At 34.9% G+C, this 15,533-nt stretch overlaps 1 protein-coding gene across 1 annotated transcript; it reads right to left on the minus strand.

Moving 5' to 3' along the window:
• Positions 1-3,162: 3,162 nt before the first annotated feature.
• Positions 3,163-12,490, minus strand: LOC123662076 (U3 small nucleolar RNA-associated protein 25 homolog). Its single transcript, XM_045596965.1, has 8 exons — positions 11,523-12,490; positions 10,583-11,191; positions 10,141-10,383; positions 9,552-9,826; positions 8,863-9,018; positions 4,548-4,743; positions 3,988-4,164; positions 3,163-3,352 (listed from the first exon to the last, which is right to left on the minus strand). Exons 1-8 carry the CDS (start codon positions 11,988-11,990, stop codon positions 3,188-3,190), a joined length of 2,289 nt encoding a protein of 762 aa, XP_045452921.1. The 5' UTR covers positions 11,991-12,490; the 3' UTR covers positions 3,163-3,187.
• Positions 12,491-15,533: the final 3,043 nt, after the last annotated feature.

The raw sequence follows: 15,533 nt of genomic DNA on the forward strand, positions 1-15,533 counted from the left end.
CTCTAAAACGTAGATAGGAGAAAAGAATAGATAAAAAAAATATGTAAATTTAAATTGCGTAGGAATTATCAAAGCATAGTGGCTCCCTATATCTGAGCTAGCCAAGTTGCTATTATTAATTAAACTTTAAATAAATATCAAAGTTGCAATAAAAAATATATTGAAATATGACTTATGAATAAAATTTAAAGCTTAATCTGTTGATTTTCGGTTTTATTGAATAACGCCGTCAAAAAATTTGTAAAAAGGAATTGGCTTATTTATACACGCATAGAGTCATAGTTTGCAGATCCGCAAAATGCTTCAAGTAAAAAATGCTCTCACTCTACACTTTGTCAATTATTCTGTTTTTAACAAGTATGTAACAATTAAATATCCATTATATGTTCTCATTATGTTCCAGTTTATCTTTTTCCATTTCAAACGAAATCTTTTTTTTCATCTTAGTGTATGACCTATTTAATTACGTACCGAGTAGTGATTCCGTACCTAAATATCACAAAAAAAAATCCTTTTATTAAGACTCTACTGTCAGTCCCATGTCCGTCTGTCATAGACTTATACCGCATACTATAGCGCAAGGTGTGCATATCGGGTAGGTCTGAGAATCGGCCAACATCTATTTTTCACACCCCTAAGTTATATTAAGGGAGTTAATAACATATATGGGAAAACGACGTTTGCGGGGTCAGCTAGTAGTATATGTTCGTTGTGTAAGGTTCAATTTTGTATAGCAGAACGGTTTGTTTGTTTCGAATAAAAGAAGTGTTCACTCATTGATAATTTATTTTAGACTTTAGTCTAAGTAGATGGGTCTTTAAAACATTTACATGAAATAGTTTTGGACAATATATATAATATAAAAATATTAATTGATGTAGTTAGTTTAAAATAATTTCTAGTGATAATATGCTTTCAAATACTTTTTAAATAGAAATAAATTTTGAGCACGTCTTATGGCCACAAGTAAGTCGTTCCATAGAAAAACAGCTTGTACATCAAAAGTCTTTATAAAACTTCCAGGGTCGGCAACGAGCTTGCGATCCTTCTGTTGTTGCTACGTCTATAAAGCCGTAAATTTGTTTGCTGATCTAGTTATATATAAGTATTTAAAAAAAGTTTGTTCTAGGAAGGGGTATTCGCAGTTTAAGGTTTTCTGAAGTCCTTAAAATTTCACTACGTCAAATAAGAAATGCAAACCTATTCTTATCCTATCCTATCCTTATCCTTAATCCTTAAGGTAAGCAGGTGTTGACGGATGCAATAATACACTGTACTGAAGAGATAATATATGAGAATTGCAGTGAAGACGACTGTGTAACCAGTTAAGCTTTTTACGAAATTCTGAACGTTGCAACATTTTGAAGTCGCTCAAGTTTATTTAATTGATTTTCGATGAGGTTAAGATAGCATACGTCAGTGTAGTCCAAAATCGAAAGCATAAGTGAATTCGTAAACGCAATTTTGGTCGGAATGGGAAGAATGTTACGTAAACGGCCGAATGAGGTTGCGGTAGCAAACATTTTCCTACTCACAAGCACAGGAAACAAGAGGCAAAGTGTAGTAAATTTCTTCAGTAATTTTCTGACTACCAATCAGGATTACTTGAATTTTTGATGGGTTAACCATAAGACCATATTATTTACACCATTTGGAGACAGTAGAGAAATCTGAATTAATCGAAGCTATAGTATTAAAACACATATAAAACAGGACAGGAGACAGCACACCACCCTGAGTAAAACCGGCCTTGACATCGCACCAGTTAGAAAAACTTTCGTCAATATATGCGCTGCCGACGTCCTTGCAGGTAACTACGAAACCAGTCAGTTGCCAGAGGAGATATGTTAAGAGAACACACTCACCAGTAGGTCAAAATCAACACTGCTAAAAGCTTTGCTGAAGTTGAGAAGAATCAGTACGGTAAGCTGCTTATTGTCCATGGTAATTTTTACGAGAGCGGTAGTAATACTATGACCGGAGCGTAAACCAGATTGGATAGGACGAAGGACACAATTTTTGTACTAATTTGTTAACAACGAGGCGTTCTTAAACTTTAGAAATGAAAGGTAAAATCGAAATAGTATGGAAATCTGAAAAATTGGTTGTCTTAATTTTTTTGGAATATAATCAGTATAATTGTGAAGATTCTTATGGATCCCTTCAGAAAAAGCAAGATGTCTAAGGAACCTTTTTTGAACACATTCAATTCGTAACTGATGTGTATTATAACCAGGTGTCCACACCACGCTAGAGTACTCGAGTATACTTCTTACATACGCATTATAGATGGGGCATATTATGTCTAGGATGTGAATAATCATCTTACAACTAACACTATAGCAACCCACCGCATTCGATGCGACGGACAATATGTTTTTCTCAACATGACCCTCGACAAAAAGACTTAACCTAAATGGGTACCTGGGTATTCAAGATTTGGTAGACGAAAGAAAATTTGATGTCATCGTTTTGTTCATCATCTATCCAGCATACTACTAGATGAAAATATTTATTTAGCGGAAGATTTATAGAGGGTGGAAGATTTTGCAGATTTGATGATTTACCAACTCCTATGTTTCTAAAAAATTTCCACACTTTAGCAGAATCTTCATTTACAAGGGACTCGTGGATGTAGCGTCGCTGTACATCTCTACACAACTTGCAGCGGTTAGGAATCCTTTTGTACCTTTCGCGGTTCAACTCAGAATTGTCACTTTAAAGTTTCAACTTAGCACGATTTTTCTTGGCTATTAACTTTTTAATGTCCTTAGTTCACTATGGAGTTGGACAGTGCAAGATTATAACTGGTCTACTTGATGCTGGTATATCGTAGAGATGAGTAAGAAGAGAATTGAACATTGTCACTTTAAGATCAGTCGATTAAGCCTCCAATACGGTTGACCAATTTTTTTTAGCGCATTTTGCAAAAACCATTCTGTATCGATTCCATCAAAATTGCGCTGTATTATATATTATATATAAAAAAAATAGGCTTTCTTTTACATATGATATATTTTCCGGTTTAGGTTGCATAAGTATCTCACCTCCTTTGAATTTGTAAGACCTTTGCTTGTTTTTGTCTTTTATTGAATTGATAAATATAATATACGTAAAACGCTAAATTGCTCTATCTGTATACATATAAATAAAAAACATTGATAATAAAATAACGTAAAATAATTTATTAGTCTCCCGTGATGTACATATGTACAGATTTGTCGGACGCGGCCATGCGGGCGACACGCGCCGCCCCGAGCATTGCCGCCGCTCGCTGCATGTCGTACTTGCAGTACAGAATTGTCACTGTCATGTTACAGTCGCTGCCGCCATATTTGTTTTGATTGCTTTCCTGTTTTGGAAAAAATATACAAATATAATAATATTTAAACCTGTAAATGTATGTGAACTAGGTATGTTTAAATCCTATTTTTTTTTAAATTGATTTTATTACCGCGACTTGATTACCGCGGAGTTGAAATCAACCCCAGATTATTTTTCTACGCATACATATGTCACGATCTCATAAGTTTTGTAATCTGTAGTCTCTTAAGCTCTATTTTTGTCAAATATGGTTTAAAATTGAGTTAGTCATCTGGGGTTGAATTCAAACAACAAATTTTGTTTCCGCAGTTTACAGCGGGTTTGATGGGGTCTAGGTCTATGAAATATCACCAGTGGGGTTTGATGTACAAAGAAAGTAAAATGACCTGTAGGTGGAGGACGGGTATGTATGTGAATATGGATAGATAATTTTATGGATGTATATTTGTAAGTATATGCGTGTTTAATAAAAGGCATGGGCATTTAGAGCCCGTTGACGTTAATTTTAAATAAATTAAAAAAAAAACAGTTATGCGACAAATTTAAATAATTTTTTAATATAACATCATCATAATTTTTTTAAATATAACTTCAACTTTTCATATTAATCTAATTTTCTATCAAAATTATAAAATATGAAATAACCAAATTATTAAAATATACCTGCATAAGATTGCACATTTCTGAGTAGAAATGAGGGTAGGTAGGAGGCTGGTAAAATATAATGTGTCTCACACCCTTGATTCGTAACCTTCGGAAGAAATGTACTCTCTCTGAATACAACAAAAAGTGTGCTTCAGTATGAAAGAACATATCCCGGGCACGGGCTATTTTCGAGTCCTGTAAATGTTACCAAAGTAATATTTAAGAAAACACAGCTTTATAGACTCATTAAAGTTAATTACTTTAACAACAGGATGTCGTCATTTTGTTTTTATGTGTAATGATTGCTTCAAATATAAAAATAAAAGTTTCAAAAACTATTACGTAACCATATGGATACTACACACACGTGAGTATAACGTTCAAAGATGATTCATTAAGATTTAAACAGAAATTTAAAGCTTTCAGAACCTAACAAATCATGAAAGAAAAAAAAAAGGTGTGTTATAAGGAGAACAGCTGTGTAGTAAGAATGTCTGTAACCCCAAGATATATTTTTGATGGGGAGGTTATATGTATGTATGTAAAGTAAATAATAGGTATTAATTTGAGTGATTTACCTTAGAATATTCACAAACTTGAACGAAACCAATGTCCTCCTTCTTAAAATAATTCCTTATTTTTACGAAATCAAAATAGCTCGGAACATATACGAGCGTGTGACTCATGAGTGTATCGCGCTGTTTTGGAAGGATTTCTTTCACAAAGTATTCAAATCTTGCATCGACTGAAGCTAGTGGACTTGTTGCATTGAACCTGAAATCATTTTAAAGTATTTTCTAGACTTCCAACACAACTTTCCTTGGTTTAAATATCAATAGGTACTAGAGGTGTTCGTTATATTAAATAGCGTATAAAATAACCTATTATTTATAAATAATCATACAACCAAGAAGCTTATACAAAACAGTATAAGCTTCTTGCATACAACCTATTATTTATTTTACTTGGCAAGCCTTATTTATGTTGAAAGAATATTTTTATTACTTTACATTTCAAATGTACACAGAGCCAATTTGTGCTCTATTGTAACGGAATAAGACCAAAATTCCTTCCGATGTCTTGAACATCTCACTTTGCCGTATAATATATTAGTCCCATGACAAATTGTATTCTATTGTAACTGAATAAGAAGTATGTTCCTTTCAATGTCCAGAACTATAATATTTTAAAAAAAAATTGTTCGTATTATATATACTACACGTTATTTATTTATTTCGTTTCGTTAAATAATCAGTATGGACAACGCGTTTGTTCTTTGTTCTCGTATGATGTTCGTTATTTTCGTGAGTTTGCTATTTTTTTACGATTGCGATGTTGCGTTTTGAGAAACCGTAAATATAATTTAGTTGTTTAGTGAGTTTAGTATTATAGTTAATTTATAGTTTATTTTAGTATAATTGTAAAAGTATAATTTAATAAAGGGCTGCTAGTATTAAATAATTTATAGCATGTGTAATGTTGTGCTGGAACGTTACTCTAATAAATAAGATCTTGTAGTAAAGGTTAAGTTTTTTCACTTTATTTTTATCATGCTTCTACTTGTAGTGCCATCTATCGGCATTTTTCAACACTTCGTGACTATTTGTGTTTCATATCGGCGTTTTTTCTCTAACAGACTTGATAGATGCCGCTGATGTTTTTTGGTAATTATTGATCTTTCTTTAATAAAATCAATTTAATTGTAATTAGAAATTCTAAATTTAATATTCCTGTCTACTCCTTAAATTATAAAATAATTTAATATCTAAATTTAAACTTAATCTATAATCTATAATCTATAATAATATATAAAGCGAAAGGTCACTCACTCATCACGAAATCTCTGAAACTATAACACCTACAAACTTGAAATTTGGCAGGTAGGTTCCTTATAAGACGTAGGCATCCGCTAAGAACGGATTTTACGAAACTCGACTCCTAAGGGGGTAAAACGGGGGTTGGAAGTTTGTATGAAAGTCCTATGTTTTTGAAGTAAGAGACTTGAAATTTAAAATGTAAGCTCTATAGATGGTGAAAAGGTGTCCAAATAATGTATCTTTAGAAATTAACTCCCTTTTGGGGTTAAAACGGGGGATGGTAGGCTGACTCACTCATCGCGAAATCTCCGAAACTATAATAGCTACAAACTTAAAATTTGGCAGGAAGGCTCCTTATAGAGCGTAGACATCCGCTAAGAATGGGTTTTACGAAATTCGACCCCTGAGGGGGTAAAAAGGGGGTTGGAAGTTTGTATGAAAGTCCTATGTTTTTGAAGTAAGAGACTTGAAATTTAAAATGCACGCTCTTTAGATAGTGAAAAGGTGTTCAAATAATGTATCTTTAGAAGTCAACTCCTTTTTGGGGTTAAAACGGGGAATGGTAGGTTGACTCCCCCATTACGAAATCTCCGAAACTATAACAGCTAAAAACTTGAAATTTGGCAAATAGGTTCCTTATAGAGCGTAAACATCCGCTAAGAGCTGATTTTATGAAACTCGACCCTTAAAGGGATAAAACGGGGGTTGGAAGTTTGTATGAAAGTCCTATGTTTTTGAAGTAAGAGACTTGAAATTTAAAATGTATGCTCTATAGATAGTAGAAAGGTGACCAAATAATGTATCTTTAGAAAGCAACTCTCTTTTGGAGTTAAAACGGGGGATGGTAGGTTGACACACTCATCACGAAACCTCCGAAACTATAATAGCTACAAACTTGAAATTTGGCAGGTAGGTTCCTTATGGGGCGTAAACTCCGCTAAGAACTGATTTTACGAAAACCGACTCCTAAGGGGATAAAACGGGGGTCGGAAGTTTGTATGAAAGTCTTATGTTTTTGAAGTAAGAGACTTGAAATTCAAAATATATGTTCTATAGATGGTGAGCAGGTGTCCAAATAATGCATCGTAATATATACATATAAAAGAGAAAGGTCACTGACTCACTCATCACGGGAACTCAAAAACCGCTGGATGGTCTATCCATCCAGGTTGGACAAAGATAAAGTTTGGCAGGAATGTAGATTATAGTTAGCAGACGTCCGCTAAGAACGGATTTTAAGATATTCCATCGCTAAGGGGGTTTAATTGGGGTTGATAGTTTGTATGAAACATATACAGCCTGAAAATAAAACCAAAAATGTGGTGTACAGAGAGGTTTTATAAAAATAACTATTAAATTATACTAAATTGTGCCTTTTAAAAAGTTACTCAGTTTGATAAGCATTTCAAGTGACTGAAATAAAAACATAATTTGCGTTAAACATCTTAATAGTAATACATATCTTCATAACCACGAGGACGTAATCGCGGGCAACAGTTAGTGTATTATAAACAAAGTCCCCAAAAGTGTATGTGATCGATTCGCTCAAAATTTACTGAACGGATTTTTATGCGGTTTCACCATTGTAGGTTTACGGAACGGCTAAGCCGATTTTGATGAGAGTTTCACTGGAAGTTTGCCGGCAAAACTTTGTGACACACTAATTTCAACGCGGGCGAAGCCGCGGGCACAGCTAGTAATTTATAAAAATACAGACTATGCTTAACGCATAGACTTTTGCTTGTCAATATTCCCGAGCGCGGGAAGGAGCGCCTTGCTCGCGTGTCTTTGCTTTTTTTTCTTTGCACTTCGTTACCGCCGAACCTCGAGACCTAACCTCGACCCTAACTCGGCTTAAATCCCGCTGGGGTAAGTTCTCATGATATCTATTATAATTACATATTGCTGGTGTTCTTAACTTAACGAGAAAATTGTAATTATTTATTATTTTGCTAATTGTGACACTGGTTTCTGAATTGTTCTTTTCCTGACTCGGAACTTTCTTCGTTCCAGGATTTATTTTTAGATTTATATCTTTAATCATACTTTGCTACAAATCGAGTCACTGCCCTCGATTAATAACGGGCTGACTGATTACCGGCATTTACACCGGTGAAGATCTCCGCCGGTCATCGGACGAAGACGGAACTGAAGACCATCATCGCCGGGAATTAGTCAGGCCAGTGTCCTTCCATTTTACTTTCTAAGGTACGTTGTCGCGGCGCGGGCCAGCTAAGGAAATAAAGGCTGAAAATCAGGTGCCTAACGCGCCTGATTCCGAACCTACCCCGTTTTCTGACCGCGTGCTACTAAAATTTATAACTTTAAAATTAGTTTATTATTCTATTTCTACGACTTCTAAATCTACAAAGCGCGGCACATGTAACGTTTAAAGCTAATATACGAGTATTATAACGTAAAAAATAATAGGCATTTTAAAAGTAGCGTATCGTTATAACGTATTATTAAAATATAGCCATTGCGAACACCTCTAATAGGTATATTACAAATAGATTGAAGATTGCGTGTACATATGTCAGGTTGGAGAAACAATAATTTGATCCTATACTGGTAGGTTCAACACTTTAAAAGGGTTACTACAGTTGCAAGAAGTCTCATCCAAATGAGAAATAATCACGCCTGCCCCTTGTGAATTTGTCTAATATCACAAGATTGCATTTGAACGGTGTTTGGCGAAATTAAACAAAGGTTTAGGTAATGTTTTTCTCACAGTCTCTTGACTTGACTCTTGGCGTAGTAGTCTTTAAGCGTAGTTGTAAAATCAATTCCATGTCGAAAGAAATTACGAAACAAACGTTCATACATCGACACATATAAACGTTTCAAACTCACGGTTCTCCTACTATTTAATAATTTCTCCTTTGTCGGTTGTTTAGAAACAGACAGACTACGACAAACATCTGTATGACCACTACGATCGCTAGTACTACGATCACTGTAACAACACGTTGACGAAGCGTCTGATTTTTGTGTTTGGAAATACATACACGGCGTGTTAGAGAAACTATTGTTATAAATAATAATAATGTTGAAGTTCTTATTGTAATTAACTGACCTGTGAAATAACTGCGGCACCTGAACTAAAACTTGTTGTATACTGCCCACTTCAGGTATATTGGCTACCAAGACTTTTCCAGCGTAATTCTGACACTTTTTATTCATCACTGACATTATCTCTGGTAACATTATGGATGAAAACACTAAAGTTTGTCTGTGAAAAGAAAAAAAAAAATGTTTGAGATAAAAGTTAGAGGAAAAGCCATACAGATATATCGTAGTATTTGAAATTATAAATAAATAATAATAAATATATAAACGCTTCACACTCAACGGTCCCCAGTAGGATTTCCTCCTGTGTTGGGGGTCCAGAAACACACAATACACAAGCACAAACGCCCAGACCATGACTAACATCTATATGGCCCATACAAATATCTGTCGTGAGCTGGGATCGAACCCGCGATCGCCAGCGCAACAGTCAGTACTGTGACCGCTGCGCCAACGCGTCGTTGAAATTATTATAAACACTAAATATGCAACAGAGCTAGACCGAATTTACCCATATTTTCTATACAGATGCAGAGACTAATATTTAGGCTAGCTTTTTTTATTGTAAATTAAAAAAAAACTTTAATTTTACAATAATTAAATTGTCATTATATACACAAATTTTGAAATAGTTTTTTTTCAATATTAAAAATTGATTTAAAGGGAAGTGAAAAGCAGATTTTTAAAAATAGTTACCTATAATACTTAGTCCAGCCATTAACAGCCCACGACCTAACCCTCGAAAAGTCAGTGCCATGAGTTTTCTTAGGCTGCAAATGAAAGTGATCTAGGATATGCAATAAATGATCCCAATTTTGCATGTAAAACACGTCAGCCTGGTCCATAATAAGTACTTCTATGGAGGCCAAAAAGTCATAATCGCGATCCTCTTCACCTTCTGCACCTACGATCATACGGAGCCCGAGCGGCGACGCTACCAGTATGTCTGATGAATAGAAATCTGTGTACAGCTGTAATTAAACAAAATATTTAAATAACAGGTATAAGAGTGGTCAAATATTTGAGCTACGAACGTTTTTTGGCCAAAGATAAAATTTGGCGAACATGGCTCATTACAGTGATTTCCTTGACTGACTTGTTATAAATTCAAAACAAATCAGACAATTAAAAATCAATTAGAAACTGAAAAGCCTAACTAGCCTGAATTAAAAATTGTTTTAACAATAATTATAACCACAACAACGAGCAAAGAGTAAGACTTCTGTGAGAAGACTTATTAAAACGTAAATCATTATTACAGCAAAAAAAAAAAACATAAAATTACCTTCAATGTCTTTTTAGTCAAAGTCATTCCTAATCTGAAAGTATCATCTGTATTGCCACTAAATAGTAGTTCATAATCTTCAGGTTTAGGGTTTTTACTGGGCATGATCAACTCGCCACCTGTAAAATCTTCCTCAAATCTATTTTTATTCACTACTTGACCTGCTTCCTTTGGTACAACTAAATCAATCAATGTCTTAACAACTCTATATGCTGCATCTTTAAAAGGCACCAAAATAAGTACCTGAAAATTTATCAAAAGTTAAAAATTAAGTAAGTATGAGTCTTTTATTTACTTTATTAATTAATTGTATATTTTTAAAGGTATCCATTCAAAGACTTTCAAAAGCAAAAATCAACAAATTGTTTATTACTTAATAAAGCATGCAAAATAATGAGACACCAACCCAAACAAATCACTTAAAATAACAGTGAACACTAACCTTTGGTCTTACTAATCCCTGATCCCTATACTCCTCAGACAAATCAGACTTCTTTGCTAATTTAGCATTATGATGAAGAATTTTAGTTCTAGTCTTTAACATGTGATTCACCACATGCAGACAATAAGTAAACCGAATCTCTTCTGCATTGGTAAAAGTTCTCTCTGGAAACCAGAGGTCTTGATAATTATTTATAACTGAAAACAACTCTTTCTGTAAAGGAGTCATAACCTCAGTTATATCTAGATCCTTTTTTATCAAGTTAATTTTATTTGCTGACACAACATTAACACTTATTTGTGGCTTAATAAAAAGTTGATTGAATTCTACTTTATGGCATATGTGTGGTACTGTGGCTATGGGTGCATATAGTTTCTCTTCTAGTATCGAAAATTTTGGTTTTGTTTTCTTTGATAATGTTTCAACAGGTTGTGGTATACATATGGTTAAATTGCCTAGTACTGGCCAAGTTTTGTTTACTTTTTTCTCGGTATGGGGTACATTTGATAAAGACACAAGCAACTCGTCTTGTAAGTCGTACTGCAAATGTTTGGTAAACGGATCATTTAAAGTGTCCACTTCATTTTCTAGATCTGGGTTTTCTGTTATCTAAAAAAATTAATAGAATATAAAATACAAAAGTGAACTAGGGTATAATAAAACAATCAGTATATGTAACATTTATCGTCTGTGATAACTACCAGCACCAGTGGTTTAACTTGATCTCAAGGCATGATAGGAAGACACATGAGGCACCCAGAGCAGTATATTTTTTTTATAAATACAAATATCTCGTCTGATACAAAATTCAACCCTTGACTTTTAGTGTTAAGGCAACTCCTCACACAATTACGGTAGAATAGTTATCAAAATACATGACACAATAAAGCAAAGAGTATTAAAAAATTTAAATATGAGTTTAAAAGCAATTTTAACCAACCATAATATCTTCATCAGAACTTTCTTCACTAACTACATCACTACTCATTTCATTATCTTCATTATTTATTTCTTCAGCTTCAGCTGCAGATTCTTCAAAAACATGACTTAAGGTAGTTTCATTAAGGTTGTCACTAGCATGGGATTCCTCACCACTTGAAATCTCTTCATCACCACTGTCTGTGACAACTCTTTTATTTTTCTTGCTTTTAAAACACGAAATTAACTGTCCATAAGCGTCGTCTTCTTCTTCTTCACTCTCGGAAAACGTGACTTGTTGTTTGAGAAACCTCTGCTCCAACTGCTTCTTCTTAGCGAACTCTTCTTCAACCTTTTGTTTATCTTTATATCTGTTAAAAATTGCTTTCTTATTTACGACTTCATTTTCTTTAGCACTCTTTTTCTTCTTTTTGTTAATGGGCTTAAATCCCTTCTTTTTTCTATTAAAATGTTTTTTCCCTTTTCCCATCTTCTGATAAACTATTTACGTCTCTAAACTTTAGGAAAAATAATTCGACTATTCGACTACTATTAATTTTTATTTTGACGAACTTGTTTAAAAACAACATATATTACTATTGTTCAACAAATTTTTTCATTTGTTGCTTTTGTTATGGCCATTTGACACATGTTAAACTAAACATGTGGACTTTTTTTTTATGGACTGCACGCTAGTGCATTGCCAATGACGAGCAGGAACATGAAGCATAGAGAAATGCTCCATGAGCAGGAATCAAGGAAAATGTTCAAAAATTGTGGATAACGGACAAGAGGAATTTATGACAGGATTCAGAATTGGATAGAAAGACACAAAATAATATATTTTATGATGAAAAGGAAAATAAAAAATAAATAAAAAACATATACAATATACTAAACGTCTATATTATTAGGACATATATAATACAATACAATTATAGGATATTATGTACAATCGCGGAGTGTAATTTATGAGGTTGGGGGGAAAGAGGGGGTTGGGGGGGGGGGGGGTTTCACCCCTCTGGCAAACTATTTTCGTGTAAACCCCGTTGTTACAGAGATAAGGTTAAGGTTAAATTTTTGTTATTTTTGACTCCACCTTAATTCTGGTGCTGCGGTAAGTTTACTCATGCTCCGTTCTGCGACTATCACGCGTTATTTTCCAACAAATTTACGTAAAAACGATTTTTACTGCAAGATCAAAATACGATACGAACTGACCTTTAACGACTGACAAATAGACACTTTTAAACAAAATAACGCGTCAGACATAATATTCTAATAAAATTAGTAACATTGCGTGCTAGAAATTCGAAAAATACCCAAAACCGAATCGGAGCACCCCAGTGTCCACGTGGTCTTGGTCTGTCCTACCCCTAGAGTGTTTTTTTTTTGTGCCGCGGAGGCGCGGAGGGAGGGCAGCCCTCGCCCACCGTGCGAAAGCGCGCGAACGAATGCGTAGAGGAGCGGCTGAGGCTGGTCGCCGAAGGCGACCAGCTCCGCTGCGGAACGGAGCATGAGTGAGCGTGCTTTCGCACGCAAGGGCGGAAGGGCTGCACTTTCCGCAGCGCCGGAGCCAAGCGTTCCTCTAACTTTCGAAATTCTTCTTCTAAACTCAAAACTTTAACCATGGATATCTCCATAACCATGGAGTTCTGAGGTGTGACCCCCACCACCCCCCACTCTCCCCCCCCTTCCCCCCACGGTCCCGAAATTCGGTTTTACCTAATCTAAGGCTTTACCTTAATTTGTGAGTTTGCCATGGCGTTTCCGAAGCCTTGTGTTTCTGTGTCTGAAGAGTCGAGTGAAGATTTGAAGAGAATATTTTCGTAACCATGGGGTTTACACGATAATAGTTGTCAGGGGGGGTAGAAACCCACCCTTCCTACCCCTCCCAACGCCCCTTTTCCCCCTTAACCCCATAAATTAGTGACCGATTTAAAAATTTAACCTTAAAACTTTAACCACGATATCTCTGTAACAACGGGGTTTACACGAAAATAGTTTGCCGGAGGGGTGAAAAGCCACCCTCCTCCCCTCCCCCCCAACCCCCTCTTTCCCCCCAACCCCATAAATTACACTCCGCGATTGTACAGCTACAGCCTTTTCTATTGAAATCCATATTATAAAACCTTGGTTTTACCAAAATTTCAGATAGTACTCCAAAAACAGTTTGTTTTAATGAACTAGAAAACTGTTTATTACACTTATTTGAAATTTGATTGCCACGTCAAAAAATGCGGCTGATAGTATACGGAATTGCGTTCCGCTTTAAATAGTAATCAGTATAACTGGCTATAAAGGAACAGCTTCACAGTATACTATAGGTGTACGTCACACTGTACAGTGGTCGCAGTGTATATCGGAACATAGCCTTTCTCTGTTTGTCAATAATGTCAATAGCAGTCATCTTTCAAATACAAAAAAAAAGCGCGGGAACTTTGAAGTGAAAAGGCGGTCTTTTTTTTTCAAAAATATTTTATTAATTTTATAATTCATTCACTGGAGTTTTTTATAAATAAATACTTATAAATTAATCAAGAGATGGGGAGAAGTAAGAAAAGGAAAAAGAAGGAGGAAGGTAACGCTGAGGACGACTCGTTGAGCTCCGACTCCGAGTCCATAAAATCTGTTGAGCTAACAGACGCCGAAAGGTATGCCCCGTTTCGGGTAGCCGATTACGTGCGGCACTACCCTGAGAACGGGGGTAATTTTGACTATATTGTATTCCTGGAGAGTACAGAGGCTGACAAGCCAATCGGAACAAGAGACATGATGACACTCGCTAATAGCATAAAAAAATATAATAAAGGCGTGAAACAACTAAAACGCATTAATAAAAGTAAAGTTGGAGTTATCTTTGATAGACCTGCTTTTGCTAACGCGGTCTTAGGCAACAAAAAATATCTTGATGGGTACAAACTTAAAGCTTCCCTTCCGGCTGCCGCTACAGAGGTCACTGGGGTAATTTCTCATGTGCCTATAGAATTATCCAATAAAGAAATATATTCAGCTCTAACTAGCACGAAAAATATTATATCTATACGAAGATTTATGCGACGTGTAAGAGAAAATGGAGAAATAAAATTAATCCCCACAAAAACAATTTCTATAACCTTTTCCTGTCCCAATTTACCAGATAGTGTGGACCTCAACAGCTGGCGGTTCGAAGTACGGCAGTACATCCCGCCAGTAAAGCAGTGTCTAAAGTGTTTAAGGTATGGTCATATTGCAAAATTCTGTAAAAATTCACAAAGATGCAGCATTTGTGGCGAAGGTCACAATTTTAAAGATTGTCAGACTCCTTATACTGCAGCTAGTTGCTGTCACTGCTCTGGCAATCACATTGCCATATCCCCTGCATGCCCTGTTAAAAAAGAAAAAATCCAGCTTAACAGAGATAAATTTCAGAAAAAAAGCTTTGTTGATGTTTTAAACAGCTCTCACTTTCCATCATTAAACAAAACTGATCAGTTCTTATCTCTTTTAAATTCCGAAATAATACTCAAATCTATTACAGAAGCTTTAGTAAAACTTATAACACTAAACAAAAATAATGAAATACCTATCTCTTCCCAAAATATTAAAAATGTCCTGCAAGATACATTAAAAAAGGTTACTAATAAATAATTTGTACTTTATGGATACTTTAAATATTGTGCAATGGAATGCTCAGAGTATTCTACACAATCAACATATTTTTAATTATTTCCTTTTGGACAAAAATATTCACATTGCGTTAATTTGTGAGACTTGGTTAAAGCCTTGTCAAAAATTTAAGATACGTCATTACAATGTAATTCGTCTTGATTCAGGAAACACCCACAATGGCGTAGCCATATTAATACATAGCTCTATTTCTTATTCTAAAATTGATACTTTTTATGATGACTCCATTCAAAATGTTGTTGTTCGTATAAAATACTCTAGCAACAAAGAACTTACTATCATAAGCTTTTACAGTCCAACTAATTGCAATCCTGCTTTTTCTAAATCTAAACTAGACAGGTTAATTAAAAGTTTACCAGAACCA

Source organism: Melitaea cinxia, chromosome 18, assembly GCF_905220565.1.
Source record: "Melitaea cinxia chromosome 18, ilMelCinx1.1, whole genome shotgun sequence".
Classification (NCBI taxonomy): Eukaryota; Metazoa; Arthropoda; class Insecta; order Lepidoptera; family Nymphalidae; genus Melitaea; species Melitaea cinxia.

Excerpts from the sequence above, each read along its gene's own strand:
- LOC123662076 (XM_045596965.1), bottom strand. The coding sequence starts at position 11,990 with ATGGGAAAAGGGAAAAAACATTTTAATAGAAAAAAGAAGGGATTTAAG. Across the intron at positions 9,019-9,551 it reads GGCTGGACTAAGTATTATAG|ACAAACTTTAGTGTTTTCAT; the intron begins GTAACTATTTTT and ends TTCTTTTCACAG. Across the intron at positions 4,744-8,862 it reads GTGCCGCAGTTATTTCACAG|GTTCAATGCAACAAGTCCAC; the intron begins GTCAGTTAATTA and ends AAATGATTTCAG.